Source organism: Bufo gargarizans, chromosome 9 (genome assembly GCF_014858855.1).
Source record: "Bufo gargarizans isolate SCDJY-AF-19 chromosome 9, ASM1485885v1, whole genome shotgun sequence".
NCBI lineage: Eukaryota > Metazoa > Chordata > Amphibia > Anura > Bufonidae > Bufo > Bufo gargarizans.
Window position 1 is genome coordinate 193,996,525 of NC_058088.1, and position 16,695 is coordinate 194,013,219.

Sequence of the window (16,695 nt, forward strand, 5' to 3'; positions counted from 1 at the left end):
ATCTGGAGTGCTCCAGGGTTCTCAAGACAGACCCCGATAGCCCTTCTATCCTTGGAAGGGGCTGATCAACCTCCAGGCTGTCAGGTTGAACATTTGAAGATTTGAGGAGACCTGGGTGCCCCCCGACACCAGTACTCTCTCTCTGGGGGAAGCCTCAGAAATTGACCCCGACTCATCTGTAGGAGTTGGGTAAACCAAGCTCTTTTCGGCCAGTATGGGATAATGGCGATAACTGACGCTTGGTCCTTCCTGATTTTCATCAAGACCCTTGGTATCAAGGAAATTGGAGGGAAGATGTAGGCCAGCCTGAACCTCCATGGGATTGACAGTGCATCTATTGCCACCGGGTTGTCCTCCCTGTAAAGGGAGCAATACCTCTCCACCTTGGTGTTGAACCTCGTTGCCATGAGATCGATCTCTGGCATGCCCCACCTGAGTGTTATCTCCTTGAAGACCTCTGGATGAAGTGACCATTCTCCGGTTGGAAGACCTCGGCTCAGGCGATCCGCAATCACATTGTGAACTCCGCGAATGTGAACGGCTGATAAGTGGGTGAGGTTCGGTTCTGCCCAATCCAAGATCACCCCTATCTCTCTCAGGAGACTTTGTGACCTCGTGCCTCCCTGCTTGTTGATATACAACACAGCGGTCATGCTGTCTGACTGTACCTTCACTGCCTTCCCTCGAATGATGGGAGCAAAATAAAGAAGAGCTAGCCTGATTGCTCTGATCTCCAGGAGATTCGATGACAATAACCTCTCCTGAGGTGTCCAAGTTCCCTGGACTGTTTTGTCCTGAAGATGCGCACCCCAGCCTACTAGGGATGCGTCTGAAGTAAGTATGATCCAAGAGGGCTGGATCAGGGACTTGCCGTCCATGAGGTGGGACCACCACCTCAGAGAGGATCGGACTTTGTAAGGCAGGGAGAGCACGGAATTGAGTCCCACTGGACTGTGATTCCACTTGGCTAATACTTCCGACTGGAGCGGACGTAGATGCCATAATGCCCAAGGCACCGCCTCTGTGGTTGAAGACATTAGTCCCAACATCCTCATCCACGTTCGAATCGTTACCTGTTTTGGTACAGAGAGGGAATGGGCTGTCTGTTGTACGGATTGCTTTCTTTCGGGAGTGAGATGAATCGTCATCCTGACTGAATCCACCATGAACCCCAGGAACCTTACTGAGGTGGCTGGTTGAAGTTGGGATTTGTCCCAATTGATTATCCATCCTAACTGATGTAGGAATGTAACAGCCTGTTGGATGTGTTGGGACAGGATCGCTTGGGAAGGAGCTCTGAGGAGCCAGTCGTCCAGGTATGGAACTATGCTCAAGCCTTGAAGTCTTAGTGCGGCCACCACAGAGACCACCACTTTGGTGAAAGTGTGTGGGGCTGAAGAAATCCCAAACGGGAGGGCCACAAACTGAAAATGCTTTAGGATCCCCCCGATGTTTACCGCGATCCTTAAGAATCTTCTGGACTCAGGATGGATGGGAATATGGAGATAAGCATCCTTGAGGTCCAAGGTTGCCAAGAAATCTCCCGGCATAAGAAGATTGCTCACTGACTGGATAGTTTCCATACGGAACTTCTTTTGTCTTATGAAACGGTTGAAGAACCTCAGATCTATAATCATTCTCCACCCTCCGGTACTCTTGGGTACCAGGAAAACTGGGGAGTAGATACCTGTTCCCCTCTCTTGGAGAGGAACCTCTTCTAAGGCCCCCTTCTGGAAGTATTCTAGTACGTAACTTTCTAGAATCTTCTGCTTGTTGCTGGGAAGAAGCCTTGTCTGGACAAATTTGTCCAGAGGTCGACTGCTCAAGTCTACAAGGTAGCCCTGAGAAATTACACGCAGGACCCAACTGTCCTGGATATGATCCTGCCAACAAGGTAAAATGTGCTGTAGGCGACCGCCTACGGGAATGTGGGGAGAGGGGAGCCTGAGATTTCCAGTTAGACCGGCTAAATACCAAGAGCCTCGAGGAGGCCCGCAACGCCGAGGACTTCTTAGGGGGTCTAGAACCCCGAGAGGATTTCCCTCCTCTACGGGAACCCCAATTCCTTTGGGGTCTGGGTTGCGGTTCCGCTCTGGAACCATACCCCCTGCCCCGACCACGAAAGGACTGCTGGGGAAGGGACTTGCCCTTCTTGTCAGACAGCCCCTCCATTATCTGGTCCAGCTCTGCACCAAAAAGTTTGCCGGGTTCATACGCCATGGCACAAAGATTGTGCTTTGAGGTCGTATCGGCCTTCCAGGGTTTCAACCAAAGCGGACGCCTGCCCGCGGTTGAAAGGGCCATAGACTTGGATGCCAGCTTCAGTTGTTGTGGAGCTGCGTCACACAAGTAATCAATGGCAAGGCTGGCCGTCTTGCATGAGGCCAGAATGTCGTCCCTAGAGACCCCATGGTCCAGGTCAGACTCAATTTGGGAGAACCTTGTTTTTAGAAAATTCGCCACTTCGGACGACGCAATCGCGACTGAGGCGGAGGCCGAGGAATAGGCGCGCCTAAGGGCGCAGTCCGCCTTCCGGTCCATTGGGTCCAACAAACTTGACCCGTCAGGGTCCTTCTGGATAATTTCACGATCGCCATGTCCACCTTCGGGACAGGCCCCCAGGAAGATACCTGATCCTCCTTGACCGGAAACACGGCCTTGAACCTTTTGGTCAACACTGGACCCTTCTCTGGCTTTCTCCACTCTGTTTTCATAAGAGATAGGAGAGAATCATCCGCTTTAAAGGCCCTAGGCCCCCTAGAGGCAGAGGATGAGGCTTCCCCCGGGTCAACGTCCTGGTCCCCCGACCGGACGGATTTTAGTAGCCGCTGGGCCTTCTCCAGCGGGAAAAAATAGGAGAATCCATCCTCCTCGTCCGAGGAGGCGGCGGAACCTTCCCTCGCCTCCTGACCCCACGAGACCTCCATCGCACGATGGGGGGAGGAGGGACGATGACGCTTGGCGACCAGGGCATTCTTCAGTTCCTGTATGGAGGCGTTGACCTGGGTCATGTTGGACTCCATGTACCCCTTCACCCAATCGACCACGTCGTGGACAGATGGCTCCAACTGGGGGAGTGACTTGGCCCTACAGGGTGGGCAGCGGGAGAAATCATAAGAGTCCTCCAGGACAATCTGGCAGTCATGGCACTGCAAGTGGCGCCTCTTGCCCGCGGATTTCCTGCTGGGCTCTCGCTCTCAGTCACCGGTAGACGACATGGCTGAAAATCAAAAGAAACATGAATTTAGGAAAATTCAAGAAAGACAGAGCTTAATCGCAAGCTTCAGGATCTTTACCCAGAAGATCCTAGCAAGCTCTTATAATAAGAAAACAAATGATTTTCAGCACAGAGGTAGCAAAACTCTCTAGCACCAAACCACACTCAAGGTTGACAGCAAGCTGCGCTCCAGGAGACTGAACCTGGAGCTTCACCAAGTTTAAATAGGGTTTGTTGGCGCCAAAACGAAAGCCCTGCCCCCTAAGGGGGCGGGGTAAACCTCTGAGTTTTTCTCATCTGAAAAACCTCTGCATTAGGGACCCAGAAAAGGACCCTGAACCACTTTAAAGGCCCCCACGGCCCTAGTTATCTAAAATACACCTCCGGCCGACGTTATCAAACGGCCGGAACGAAAACCGGAAGTGACGTCACCTGCATTAGGGACCCACACCTCCGCAAGATGGCGGCGCCTAGCTAAACATGCGGGACGCCGCTACTGCCGCTCCAGCCACTCCACCCCCTCTCATAAGGGAGAGGCATAGTTAAACGTCGGCCGGAGCGAAAAACCGGAAGTGATGTCCCTGACGTCACTTCCGCAAGATGGTGGCGCCCGCCGAATATGCGGGACGCCGCTACCACCGCTCCCCACTCCACCTCAGGACAGAGGTAAGCCCCAGCCTAGGGCTGTGCCAGACAGACCGCTGGATACCACAAAGCTACGGCCAGAGGACATCCTCCGGCCGCATGGGAGGAGCGGCATCGTTCCAAGGAACCATAATAAAGAAAAAATAAAAAGGGAATAGCACTCTCTCCACCCGTCCCGTCCCGTCCCGTCCCGTCCCGTCCGCAGGACAGAAAAAAACACAATAGCATGAGGGCTATGCCCCTCTTTATTGGGGGCAGGGAGGGCGTGTGCATGCCAGTGTTTTTTTTATTGTTCATTAAAACTTCCACCTGTCCTAACCAGTCCACAGGGGCAGAATACCCCATCTGTGCCACTGGTTAGGACGTAAGGGAATCCGGTTTTCACTGAAGCCCCATTCACTTCTATAGAGCCAGAGCTGCATGCAAACCGCTGAATATAGAACCCGCCGCGATGTTTTCTGAACGCAGAAATAATGCGTGAAGAACGACGAATGCGTCAGGATTCAGTCTGGATGCTACGTGTTTGCGTCACGCATCACACCCTGGAGGAAAACTTGCTCAGGTGAAAGAGGACTTAGGGCTGTGCAGGAATGTTTCTAGTCATTGACAGCAAGCAGGGATCTTTTGAAACTAGAAATCCAATGTTTTTTTTTGAATGATGTTGTGATCCGGGGCGGTGTCATTCATTCAGCCTCTGTGATCACGGGAATCGGGAAAGTAAGCGGCTGCGGTGATGGCGGCCATATTGTCTGTCTCCCAGCAGAAGTGATGGAAAGCTGAGTGCCAACTCCGGCGTGGGCTGCGGTGGTAGAGGTTGTCACCCAGCTTTCCCAGAAACAATAATTCTGAGGGCCGTGCTCTCCCACCAGTTAATCCCAGTGCCAGCCTCACCCGGTGGTGGGAACAAGCGACCTTCCCACCTTCACCGTGGAGGCGGCATTCACTGTAATTGCCTTCTCGAGGTCAATCTGAGCAGATAAGCGGCGCCCCTCCCTGAGCAGCAGCTTGTCTCCAGGCCCGGCTCACTGACAAATGATCAGGTTTGAAGGGCATTTCCTCCATGTGACGTCCATGCCCACTGCGGCCTCCTGGCTGACACCCCGATGCCAGCGCCAATGGCGGCCGGGTTGTTGCCCAGCTTTCCAGAATAACCTGATGCCGCCACTCCAAGATTTAGATTTCCTGGGGAAAATGCCCATGCCTCCCGGATGTGAACGTCTGCCCGGGCAGCGCCCCCGTATCGGGCTCTGCTGGCGCAGTTCAAATTTATTGTTTTATTGCTTAGAGGACAAAGGCTGAGAGGATATGAGAGCGCGGTGACCTCTTAAAGGGGCGGTGTCCTGTATGTACCGTGTCATGGTGGTTGGCTATCAGACGCTCATATAGCGCTGCATTATTGCCTGTATTATGCTCTAGTCACATCCAGAGCTGCATTCACCATTCTGCTGTATTGCAGTCGGGGAGATGTAGTTGGGGTGTACGTTGGTGATTAGGTTGTACCGTTCTTGTCCGGAGGAATCGGTCACAAGTGGGCAGAGGAGTAACGTGAATCCAACCATGTGCATTTATTACACTGGGGGCTTCTCCTGCGCTGGGGGGGCTTTAGGCCCCTTACACACACACAGGCTGTGACTTCTGCCCCTGCACCCCCTATAGCTATGGTGCGGTACCCCGGCAGGGCGCGCACAACGCCAGCTGGGCCTCATTATCCAATAGAGCAGAGTCTTGGTGCAGCTCTGGTGGTGGCTGGAGCACAGTGCCATTAGCAACCACCAGTGCTCCATAATGAGCGCAGAGGATCATGGGTATGGACGCAGTGCTGAGAGGATCCGTGAATTCTAAGGTAAAAGACATTTAAAAAGTGAAAAAAATATATAACTTTATTATACATGAGAACAAACGTCCACTGTCCGCCCCTTGTCACGTGTTCAGCGCTTAACTGACAGTCACGTGACGTACAATGCGGCGCACGAGCTCTAGTTCCCGGCGTGCTATTCGGTACGTGCTCTGCGTCAGCTCATGGCCGTGGAGGCTTCTGGGAGTTGTAGTTTGCGCTACTCCGTCCGCAGGTTGACCCTACGATGGCTTCAGCAGGGAGCATGGAGACCCCGGAGCGTGGACACCAGCTCCCCTGCCTTATCGGGGTGAGCGGCGGCACTGCCAGCGGCAAGGTGAGTGTGGGGAGGGGAAGCTGTGTTTCCGGGTAATAAGTTCGGTCCGGGGTCCCCACTGCTGGTTTTCAGGGGCTGTCATTCTCTCTGGTGGTTGGTAACGCAGATATGACAACTCCGGTCACTGTGCCCAGTGCGCCCCCTCCAGGTCACCGGGACAGCGGCCGGGAAGGAGCGCGACCAGGAGGGTCAGTGCTCGGAGCAAGAGCGGTTTATAAGACAACGGGAGCGGAGCGAGGAGCCTGGAAACAACTGACAGCGGCCCCTAGTGGTGGCTGTATGATCTGTATATAGGGAGCTCCCCCTAGTGGTGGCTGTATGATCTGTATATAGGGAGCTCCCTCTAGTGGTGGCTGTATAATCTGTATGCAGTGAGCTCCCTCTAGTGGTGGCTGTATAATCTGTATGCAGTGAGCTCCCCCTAGTGGTGGCTGTATAATCTGTATGTAGTGAGCTCCCTCTAGTGGTGGCTGTATGATCTGTATATAGGGAGCTCCCTCTAGTGGTGGCTGTATAATCTGTATGCAGTGAGCTCCCCCTAGTGGTGGCTGTATAATCTGTATGCAGTGAGCTCCCTCTAGTGGTGGCTGTATAATCTGTATGTAGTGAGCTTTCTCTAGTGGTGGCTGTATGATCTGTATGTAGTGAGCTTTCTCTAGTGGTGGCTGTATGATCTGTATGTAGTGAGCTCCCTCTAGTGGTGGCTGTATAATCTGCATGTAGTGAGCTCCCTCTAGTGGTGGCTGTATAACCTGTATGTAGTGAGCTCCCTCTAGTGGTGGCTGTATAACCTGTATGTGGTGAGCTCCCTCTAGTGGTGGCTGTATTATCTGTTTGTAGTGAGCTCCCCCTAGTGGTGGCTGTATAATCTGTATGCAGTGAGCTCCCTCTAGTGGTGGCTGTATAACCTGTATGTAGTGAGCTCCCTCTAGTGGTGGCTGTATAATCTGTATGTAGTGAGCTCCCTCTAGTGGTGGCTGTATAATCTGTATGTAGTGAGCTCCCTCTAGTGGTGGCTGTATAATCTGTATGTAGTGAGCTCCCTCTAGTGGTGGCTGTATAATCTGTATGCAGTGAGCTCCCTCTAGTGGTGGCTGTATAATCTGTATGTAGTGAGCTCCCTCTAGTGGCGGCTGTATGATCTGTATGTAGTGAGCTCCCTCTAGTGGCGGCTGTATAATCTGTATGTAGTGAGCTCCCTCTAGTGGTGGCTGTATAATCTGTATGCAGTGAGCTCCCTCTAGTGGTGGCTGTATAATCTGTATGTAGTGAGCTCCCTCTAGTGGCGGCTGTATGATCTGTATGTAGTGAGCTCCCTCTAGTGGCGGCTGTATAATCTGTATGTAGTGAGCTCCCTCTAGTGGTGGCTGTATAATCTGTATGTAGTGAGCTCCCTCTAGTGGTGGCTGTATAATCTGTATGTAGTGAGCTCCCTCTAGTGGTGGCTGTATAATCTGTATGCAGTGAGCTCCCTCTAGTGGTGGCTGTATAATCTGTATGTAGTGAGCTCCCTCTAGTGGCGGCTGTATGATCTGTATGTAGTGAGCTCCCTCTAGTGGCGGCTGTATAATCTGTATGTAGTGAGCTCCCTCTAGTGGTGGCTGTATAATCTGTATGCAGTGAGCTCCCTCTAGTGGTGGCTGTATAATCTGTATGTAGTGAGCTCCCTCTAGTGGCGGCTGTATGATCTGTATGTAGTGAGCTCCCTCTAGTGGCGGCTGTATAATCTGTATGTAGTGAGCTCCCTCTAGTGGCGGCTGTATAATCTGTATGTAGTGAGCTCCCTCTAGTGGTGGCTGTATAATCTGTATGTAGTGAGCGCCCTCTAGTGGTGGCTGTATAATCTGTATATAGTGAGCTCCCTCTAGTGGCGGCTGTATGATCTGTATGTAGTGAGCTCCCTCTAGTGGCGGCTGTATAATCTGTATGTAGTGAGCTCCCTCTAGTGGTGGCTGTATAATCTGTATGTAGTGAGCGCCCTCTAGTGGTGGCTGTATAATCTGTATGTAGTGAGCGCCCTCTAGTGGTGGCTGTATAATCTGTATGTAGTGAGCGCCCTCTAGTGGTGGCTGTATAATCTGTATGTAGTGAGCTCCCTCTAGTGGTGGCTGTATATTCTGTATGTAGTGAGCTCCCTCTAGTGGTGACTGTATATTCTGTATGTAGTGAGCTTCCTCTAGTGGTGGCTGTATAATCTGTATGTAGTGAGCGCCCTCTAGTGGTGGCTGTATAATCTGTATGTAGTGAGCGCCCTCTAGTGGTGGCTGTATAATCTGTATGTAGTGAGCGCCCTCTAGTGGTGGCTGTATAATCTGTATATAGTGAGCTCCCTCTAGTGGTGGCTGTATAATCTGTATGTAGTGAGCTCCCTCTAGTGGTGGCTGTATAATCTGTATGTAGTGAGCTCCCTCTAGTGGTGGCTGTATAACCTGTATGTAGTGAGCTCCCTCTAGTGGTGGTTGTATCTATATACATAATTTTGTCATGTGGCTCTTATGTCTCCTGCAGAGGATTTGGTGCTGTGTATCAGAGGAGATATACAATTATTTTTGGGTCATTAGTGCTGTGACCCTCCAGTTCGGTGTAGGATTCGGCAGTTTTCCAGCACAATCCCAGAGTGAGAAAACATTCCAGCTGCAGCGATATGAACAGTGGGTGTGACCTCTGCGCTGTCACTGTTGGGGTCAGTCTTTGCCCTCTGCACATAATGACCTGTGTCATGTCCAGTGGCCTTTAGAAAGCAGCGGTCGTCCAATCTGACACCCCACACAGCGCCCCCTGCCAGCTCAGAGCAGTACAGCCGCTGGGTACTCTGGCATATGTTGGCCAGTAGGTGGCGTCACACATGGAGGTCAGTGCCTCTGGATGGTGTAATGTCTCCTCTCGTCCAGTCCACAGTCTGTGAGAAGATCATGGAGCTTCTGGGGCAGAATGAGGTTGACCAGAGGCAGAGGAAGGTGGTCATCCTGAGCCAAGACCGCTTCTACAAGGTGCTGACCCCGGAGCAGAAGGCGCGCGCCCTGAAGGGGCAGTACAACTTTGACCACCCCGGTGAGTGGGGTCCGAGCTGGCCTTTATACACCCGTCCTCCCAGCATGCCGAGCTCCCCATCACTTAACCCTTTCTCCTCTTAGATGCTTTTGACAATGATCTGATGTACATGACGCTCACCAAGATCCTAGAGGGGCAGATCGTGGACGTCCCCATATACGACTTCGTCACACACTCGAGGTGAGATGCTGCCGGGTTATCAGATACAGAGCGATTTGTGCCGCCACCTCAGTGTCCTCCTAGGGTCAACATGGCGACAGATCAGCAGCAATTAACCAATGTGTTCCTGCACTAATGCATTCACGGGGTGAGCGCCACCTTGTGGTCCCCAGTGGTGATTACAGCTGCAGCTTCACTCCGCTATTCTGCCCCAGGTTACCAGAGACCACGACCGTCTACCCGGCCGACGTGCTGCTGTTCGAGGGGATTCTGGCCTTTTATAACCAAGAGATCAGGGACATGTTCCACCTGAAGCTGTTTGTGGACACGGATTCGGATGTCAGGTTGTCTCGGAGGGGTGAGTGACGGACCGCACTGAATACACCAGTAACAAGGAGGAGATCTGTCATATAGCTGCCAGCACACCCTGATAGTGCGGCTCCAGCTACGTCTGGGGGAGGAACCCATCCAGGGGCCACAGAGCAATAATCACATGTACTTTCTGCAATGTGTTATAGTAGTTATATTCTTGTACATAGGAGCAGTATTATAGTAGTTATATTCTTGTACATAGGAGCAGTATTATAGTAGTTATATTCCTGTACATAGGAGGCAGTATTATAGTAGTTATATTCTTGTACATAGGAGGCAGTATTATAGTAGTTATATTCCTGTACATAGGAGCAGTATTATAGTAGTTATAGTCTTGTACATAGGAGCAGTATTATAGTAGTTATATTCTTGTACATAGGAGCAGTATTATAGTAGTTATATTCTTGTACATAGGAGCAGTATTATAGTAGTTATATTCTTGTACATAGGAGCAGTATTATAGTAGTTATATTCTTGTACATAGGAGCAGTATTATAGTAGTTATATTCTTGTACATGGGAGGCAGTATTATAGTAGTTATAGTCTTGTACATAGGAGCAGTATTATAGTAGTTATATTCTTGTACATAGGAGGCAGTATTATAGTAGTTATATTCCTGTACATAGGAGCAGTATTATAGTAGTTATATTCTTGTACACAGGAAGCAGTATTATAGTAGTTATATTCCTGTATATAGGAGCAGTATTATAGTAGTTATATTCTTGTACATAGGAGGCAGTATTATAGTAGTTATATTCTTGTACATAGGAGCAGTATTATAGTAGTTATATTCTTGTACATAGGAGCAGTATTATAGTAGTTATATTCTTGTACATAGGAGCAGTATTATAGTAGTTATATTCTTGTACATAGGAGGCAGTATTATAGTAGTTATATTCCTGTACATAGGAGGCAGTATTATAGTAGTTATATTCTTGTACATAGGGGCAGTATTATAGTAGTTATATTCTTGTACATGGGAGGCAGTATTATAGTAGTTATATTCTTGTACATGGGAGGCAGTATTATAGTAGTTATATTCTTGTACATAGGGGCAGTATTATAGTAGTTATATTCTTGTACATAGGGGCAGTATTATAGTAGTTATATTCTTGTACATAGGGGCAGTATTATAGTAGTTATAGTCTTGTACATGGGAGGCAGTATTATAGTAGTTATATTCTTGTACATAGGAGCAGTATTATAGTAGTTATATTCTTGTACATAGGGGCAGTATTATAGTAGTTATATTCTTGTACATAGGGGCAGTATTATAGTAGTTATATTCTTGTACATGGGAGGCAGTATTATAGTAGTTATAGTCTTGTACATGGGAGGCAGTATTATAGTAGTTATAGTCTTGTACATAGGAGCAGTATTATAGTAGTTATAGTCTTGTACATGGGAGGCAGTATTATAGTAGTTATATTCTTGTACATAGGAGCAGTATTATAGTAGTTATATTCTTGTACATAGGAGCAGTATTATAGTAGTTATATTCTTGTACATAGGAGCAGTATTATAGTAGTTATATTCTTGTACATAGGAGGCAGTATTATAGTAGTTATATTCTTGTACATAGGGGCAGTATTATAGTAGTTATATTCTTGTACATAGGAGGCAGTATTATAGTAGTTATATTCCTGTACATAGGAGGCAGTATTATAGTAGTTATATTCCTGTACATAGGAGGCAGTATTATAGTAGTTATATTCCTGTACATAGGAGGCAGTATTATAGTAGTTATATTCCTGTACATAGGAGCAGTATTATAGTAGTTATATTCTTGTACATAGGAGGCAGTATTATAGTAGTTATATTCCTGTACATAGGAGCAGTATTATAGTAGTTATATTCCTGTACATAGGGGGCAGTATTATAGTAGTTATACTCTTGTACATAGGAGCAGTATTATAGTAGTTATATTCTTGTACATAGGAGCAGTATTATAGTAGTTATATTCTTGTACATAGGAGCAGTATTATAGTAGTTATATTCTTGTACATAGGAGGCAGTATTATAGTAGATATATTCTTGTACATAGGAGGCAGTATTATAGTAGTTATATTCTTGTACATAGGAGCAGTATTATAGTAGTTATATTCTTGTACATAGGAGCAGTATTATAGTAGTTATATTCTTGTACATAGGAGCAGTATTATAGCAGTTATATTCCTGTACATAGGAGGCAGTATTATAGTAGTTATATTCTTGTACATAGGAGGCAGTATTATAGTAGATATATTCTTGTACATAGGAGCAGTATTATAGTAGTTATATTCTTGTACATAGGAGGCAGTATTATAGTAGTGATATTCTTGTACATAGGAGCAGTATTATAGTAGTTATATTCTTGTACATAGGAGCAGTATTATAGCAGTTATATTCTTGTACATAGGAGCAGTATTATAGTAGTTATATTCTTGTACATAGGAGCAGTATTATAGTAGTTATATTCTTGTATTCTGGAACTTCCACTTATGGGAACTTTTACTTCCAGTTCTGAGAGACATGAAGCGGGGGAGGGAGTTGGAGCAGATTCTGACTCAGTACACAACTTTTGTGAAGCCGGCATTTGAGGAATTTTCGCTCCCGGTAATTATCTTACAATTTTTTTGCCTTTTTGGTTCTATTGTTCACACTAAGGCCTCTTTCACACTTGCGTTGTCCGGATCCGTTGTGTACTCCACTTGCCGGAATTACACGCCGGATGCGGAAAAACGCAAGTGTACTGAAAGCATTTGAAGACGGATCAGTGTTACTATGGCAGCCAGGACGCTATTAAAGTCCTGGTTGCCATAGTAGGAGCGGGGGAGCGGTATACTTACAGTCCGTGCGGCTCCCAGGGCGCTCCAGAATGACGTCAGAGCGCCCCATGTGCATGGATGACGTGCCATGCGATCACGTCATCCATGCGCGTGGGGCGCCCTGACGTCACTCTGGAGCGCCCCGGGAGCCGCACGGATGGTAAGTATACCGCTCCCCCGCTCCCCACTACACTTTACCATGGCTGCCAGGACTTTAGCGTCCCGGCAGCCATGGTAACCATTCAGAAAAAGCTAAACATCGGATCCGGCAATGCGCCGAAACAACGTTTAGCTTAAGGCCGGATCCGGATCAATGCCTTTCAATGGGCATTAATTCCGGATCCGGCCTTGCGGCAAGTGTTCAGGATTTTTGGCCGGAGCAAAAAGCGCAGCATGCTGCGGTATTTTCTCCGGCCAAAAAACGTTCCGGTCCGGAACTGAAGACATCCTGATGCATCCTGAACGGATTTCTCTCCATTCAGATAAAACTGATCAGGATTCTTCCGGCATAGAGCCCCGACGACGGAACTCTACGCCGGAAGAAAAGAACGCAGGTGTGAAAGAGCCCTTAAATCCGGAAAATAACTGATCAGTTTTATCCCCATTCATTCTGAATGGAGAGAAATCCGTTCAGGATGCATCAGGACGTCTTCAGTTCAGTCTTTTTGACTGATCAGGCTTTTCAGAAAACCGTAGCATGCTGTATTTTTACCTCCGGATAAAAATCCAGAACACTTTGACTGAACGCCGGATTTTTTTTTCCCAATGACTTGGATTAACGCCGGATCCGGCGCCGTGTGTTCCGTTAAACCCAAAAAATGGCGGATCTGTTTTTTCCAATGCATTTTTTCATTGTGATCAAAATCCTGATGAGGATTCAAATATAATCCGTTTTCACACGTTTTTCCGGATCCGGCGGGCAGTTCCGGATTCAAACAACGCTAGTGTGAAAGTAGCCTTAGGGAACTTTCACACTTGCGTTGTTTGATTCCGGCAGGCAGTTCTGTTGCCTGATCAGGCAAACTGTATGCAAACGCATGTCATTTTTTCTGACTGATCAGGCATTTTTCTGACTTATCAGGATCCTGATCAGTCAGAAAAATGCATTGCAATACCGGGTCCGTTTTTCCGGTGTCATCAGGCAAAACGGATCTGGTATTTTTTTTTTCTTCGAATTTTTAAAGGTCTGCGCATGTGCAGACTGGATCCAGCATGAATACATTCCTATGAAAAAAAAATGCTGGATCCGGCATTCAGGCAAGTCTTCAGTTTTTTTCGCCGGAGATGAAACCGTAGCATGCTACGGTTTTCTCTTTTGCCTGATCAGTCAAAACGACTGAACTGAAGACGTCCTGATGCATCCTGAACGGATCGCTCTCCATTCAGAATGCATGGGGATATGCCTGATCAGTTATTTTCCGGTATTGAGCCCCTAGGACGGAACTCGGTGACGGAAAAGAAAACCGCTAGTGTGAAAGTAGCCGAACTCTACAATCACTTGCTGTATTTCTATTACTTTGAGATTTTGTTGTATTGGGTCGGTTCTTATTTCCATCTCTGAAGTTCATCATTTGTTGCCGTTTTAATCCCCTTGTAGACAAAGAAGTACGCTGATGTCATCATCCCGCGGGGTGTGGATAATATGGGTGAGCACTGACTGTGGCATATCTGTCTGACCCACTAAAGGGGTCTTCTGGTACTTAGATATTGAGGACCCGTCCTGTATAAGGTAGGTGGGGGTCCAGCACAGAGAGCCGGGCGCAGCTGATATTAATGGCCTATCTACGGATTCCATGAACATCCCTTTAAGTAAGTTGGGGGGGGGGGGGCGCAGCAGAGGTAATGGCGGTTCTGCAGTACCCAAGTACCAGTGACCCCTGCTACTGTGGCGATTTTCCCTGGCGGCGCGCTCACCCGTCGTCTTCTCTCCTAGTGGCCATTAACCTGATCGTGCAGCACATCCAGGACATCCTGAATGGAGACATCTGTAAGTGGCAGCGAGGGGCTGTGAATGGGCGCTCACAGAAGAGGAGCTTCCCAGGAGCCGGAGATTCGGGAGGCGTTTTGGGCCCCGGGAAGCGCACTCACCTGGAGTCCAGCAGCCGGCCGCACTGAGCGCGTCCTGCCTGGGATCAGACTCTTTACCTCATCATTCCACATCATGGAGGTGCAGACGGGGAGCGCTGGGACTAATTTCAGCCAAAATAGAGAGATTTAATTATTTTTGAAACATTTCTCATATGTCTGATAATCCATGGTGATCACAGAAGACGATGGTAAGAAGAGATTATCGGATTGCACGGCGCCCCCTGCTGACAGGTACCCGCTATGGGCACACAGGTTAATGTGCACTAAATCCTGGGCCCTGTTATAAGCTCCAGGAGATTCTCCCCATCATTTGAATGTGATTTATCCGAGGCACTGGCACCTTTCTATACAGTAATACTTACAGTGATGAGAGTTGTAGTCTATAGCAGTGATCTCCAACTTGTGGCTCTCCAGCTGTTGCAAAACTACAACTCCCATTGTGCCCTGTAGTTGCAGGTTGTAATGGCATGATGAAAGTTGTAGTTTTGAAAAAGCTGGAGCCGTGATTGGCCGGTGCAGTACAAAAACAGCATCACTACTGCACGTATGTGAACGAGGGGACATGGCGCCTCAGCCATCAAAATGGCAGCCAATCACAGCTCAGCTTTCATTGCTTTATAAGGGTGATGGCTGCGCTGCGATTGGCTTCTAGGAGGACCATTGTGCCCAAGGCCTTAAAGGGGTCTTCCAGAGCAGAGTCTCCTCTAGGCCAGGGATGCTCAACCAGCCCTCCAGCTGTTGTAAAACTACAACTTCCACCATCCCCTGGTGTAGGCTGATAGCTGTAGGCTTTCCGGGCATGCTGGGAGTTGTAGTTTTGCAATGGCTGGAGGGCCGCAGGTTGGGCATCCCTGCTCTGGGCCTGTACTACATCTGCTGCAGCCATTCACTGGCCTCTGCGGTGATGCGTCCCCATCCCTCTGGTCTGGACCCAAGTGGTGAGGAACAGCACAGTACCGGCCAATAGTAAACAGCTGGAATACCCCTTTAAAATGTTCCCCACTTTACATGACAGTTTAGCGCCATTTACGTATGGTTCTACACTTTCTCATAGGCTTAGTCACAAGTCGTATATTTCTATGTAGTGACCGCACACGTATTCAGATATAGTCACACACGGAAGATATGTTGCAGAAATTGCTCCTGTACGCGAGGACGCCCCTGCAACCAATCTACCGCTATGTACAGGCCGCACGATGGCCGAGCCCCACCAGTTATACTTCAGTCTCCGCCTCCCACCCAGGCAGGGTTCTGGAAGCTGAGATATGAGTCGCTGTTTGCAGATTCCTCACACTGTTCTGTCTATGCAGAGGGGCGGCACGGAGGTCCTCGTATCTCGGCTTCCTGGAGGGGAGGTAATCACGTGTTCTCCGGCTCTGTTTACTGAACCCGCCTTTGTAGCTTAATTATCTTAATTTTGCACTTTATGCTTATGCAAATGAGCGGACCTCCAGCGGCCGTGGAGCATGCTGGGACATGGGCTGGGGGTCCGCGGCTGCTGTAGATGACTGAAAGCGACATGGCACAAGTCATCTACACAATTCCTCATCCAGGCTGCTGCCCTTTAATGACAGAAGTAGGAGAACAGTGATCCCTGATGGTGGTTGTAGTCCCTATTGTATTGTTACACCTTTATCTGTCCAGCAGATGGCAGCACCTCCTGCAGGAGTAAAATCACGACTGTTATCTACTTGTTACTAGGAGGGGATCGGGCCCCGAACTTGGTGTAACCCCCAATAACATCGCTGTCATTAAAAGGAAATTATTGGACAAATGGCATCTGTCGGGTTTACTTCATGTCATTAGGTTCTGGGTGTGTAGACTTTTACAACTTTTTATTATTGCATCAAAATTTGCTAATTTTTCTTACAAGTCTACAGTTTTGTGTATACAGCTCCAATGCGTCTCCATGGCTACATAAACCATGGGTATAGTCTGTTACCACGGGGACACACGGTACTGCATTGGAGCTGTATGCACAAAACGGTAGAAGACCAGTGATGCTTTGGAGCAAAGTAAGTTAAAAAAAAAAAAAAAAAGCAGACATGTTTTTAAAGGGAACCCCTCAATGTATAATGAAAGGTTCCCCATTTTTAAAGGGCTTCTGTCACCCCACTAAAGTGATTTTTTTTTTTTGGGCTGGTGAAATTAGTTATATTGCGATATATCACAATATAATTGTGTC

General features: G+C 48.3%; 1 protein-coding gene across 1 annotated transcript; it reads left to right on the top strand.

Annotated features, from left to right (window-relative positions):
• The first annotated feature begins 5,861 nt into the window (after window positions 1-5,861).
• UCK1 (uridine-cytidine kinase 1) lies at window positions 5,862-16,281 on the top strand. The gene is made up of 7 exons (XM_044306168.1): window positions 5,862-6,033; window positions 8,925-9,084; window positions 9,168-9,264; window positions 9,459-9,601; window positions 12,116-12,210; window positions 14,020-14,068; window positions 14,356-16,281. The coding sequence occupies exons 1-7, from the start codon at window positions 5,944-5,946 to the stop codon at window positions 14,535-14,537; spliced, it is 816 nt and encodes a 271-aa protein (XP_044162103.1). The 5' UTR covers window positions 5,862-5,943; the 3' UTR covers window positions 14,538-16,281.
• The last annotated feature ends 414 nt before the right edge of the window (window positions 16,282-16,695 follow it).

What these genes read in the sequence shown, in the direction of transcription:
- UCK1 (XM_044306168.1), top strand. Translation starts at nt 5,944, where the DNA reads ATGGCTTCAGCAGGGAGCATGGAGACCCCGGAGCGTGGACACCAGCTC. An exon ending in TGTCAGGTTGTCTCGGAGGG is followed by an intron (nt 9,602 to 12,115) that starts GTGAGTGACGGA and finishes TTTTACTTCCAG; the next exon opens with TTCTGAGAGACATGAAGCGG. An exon ending in TTGAGGAATTTTCGCTCCCG is followed by an intron (nt 12,211 to 14,019) that starts GTAATTATCTTA and finishes ATCCCCTTGTAG; the next exon opens with ACAAAGAAGTACGCTGATGT.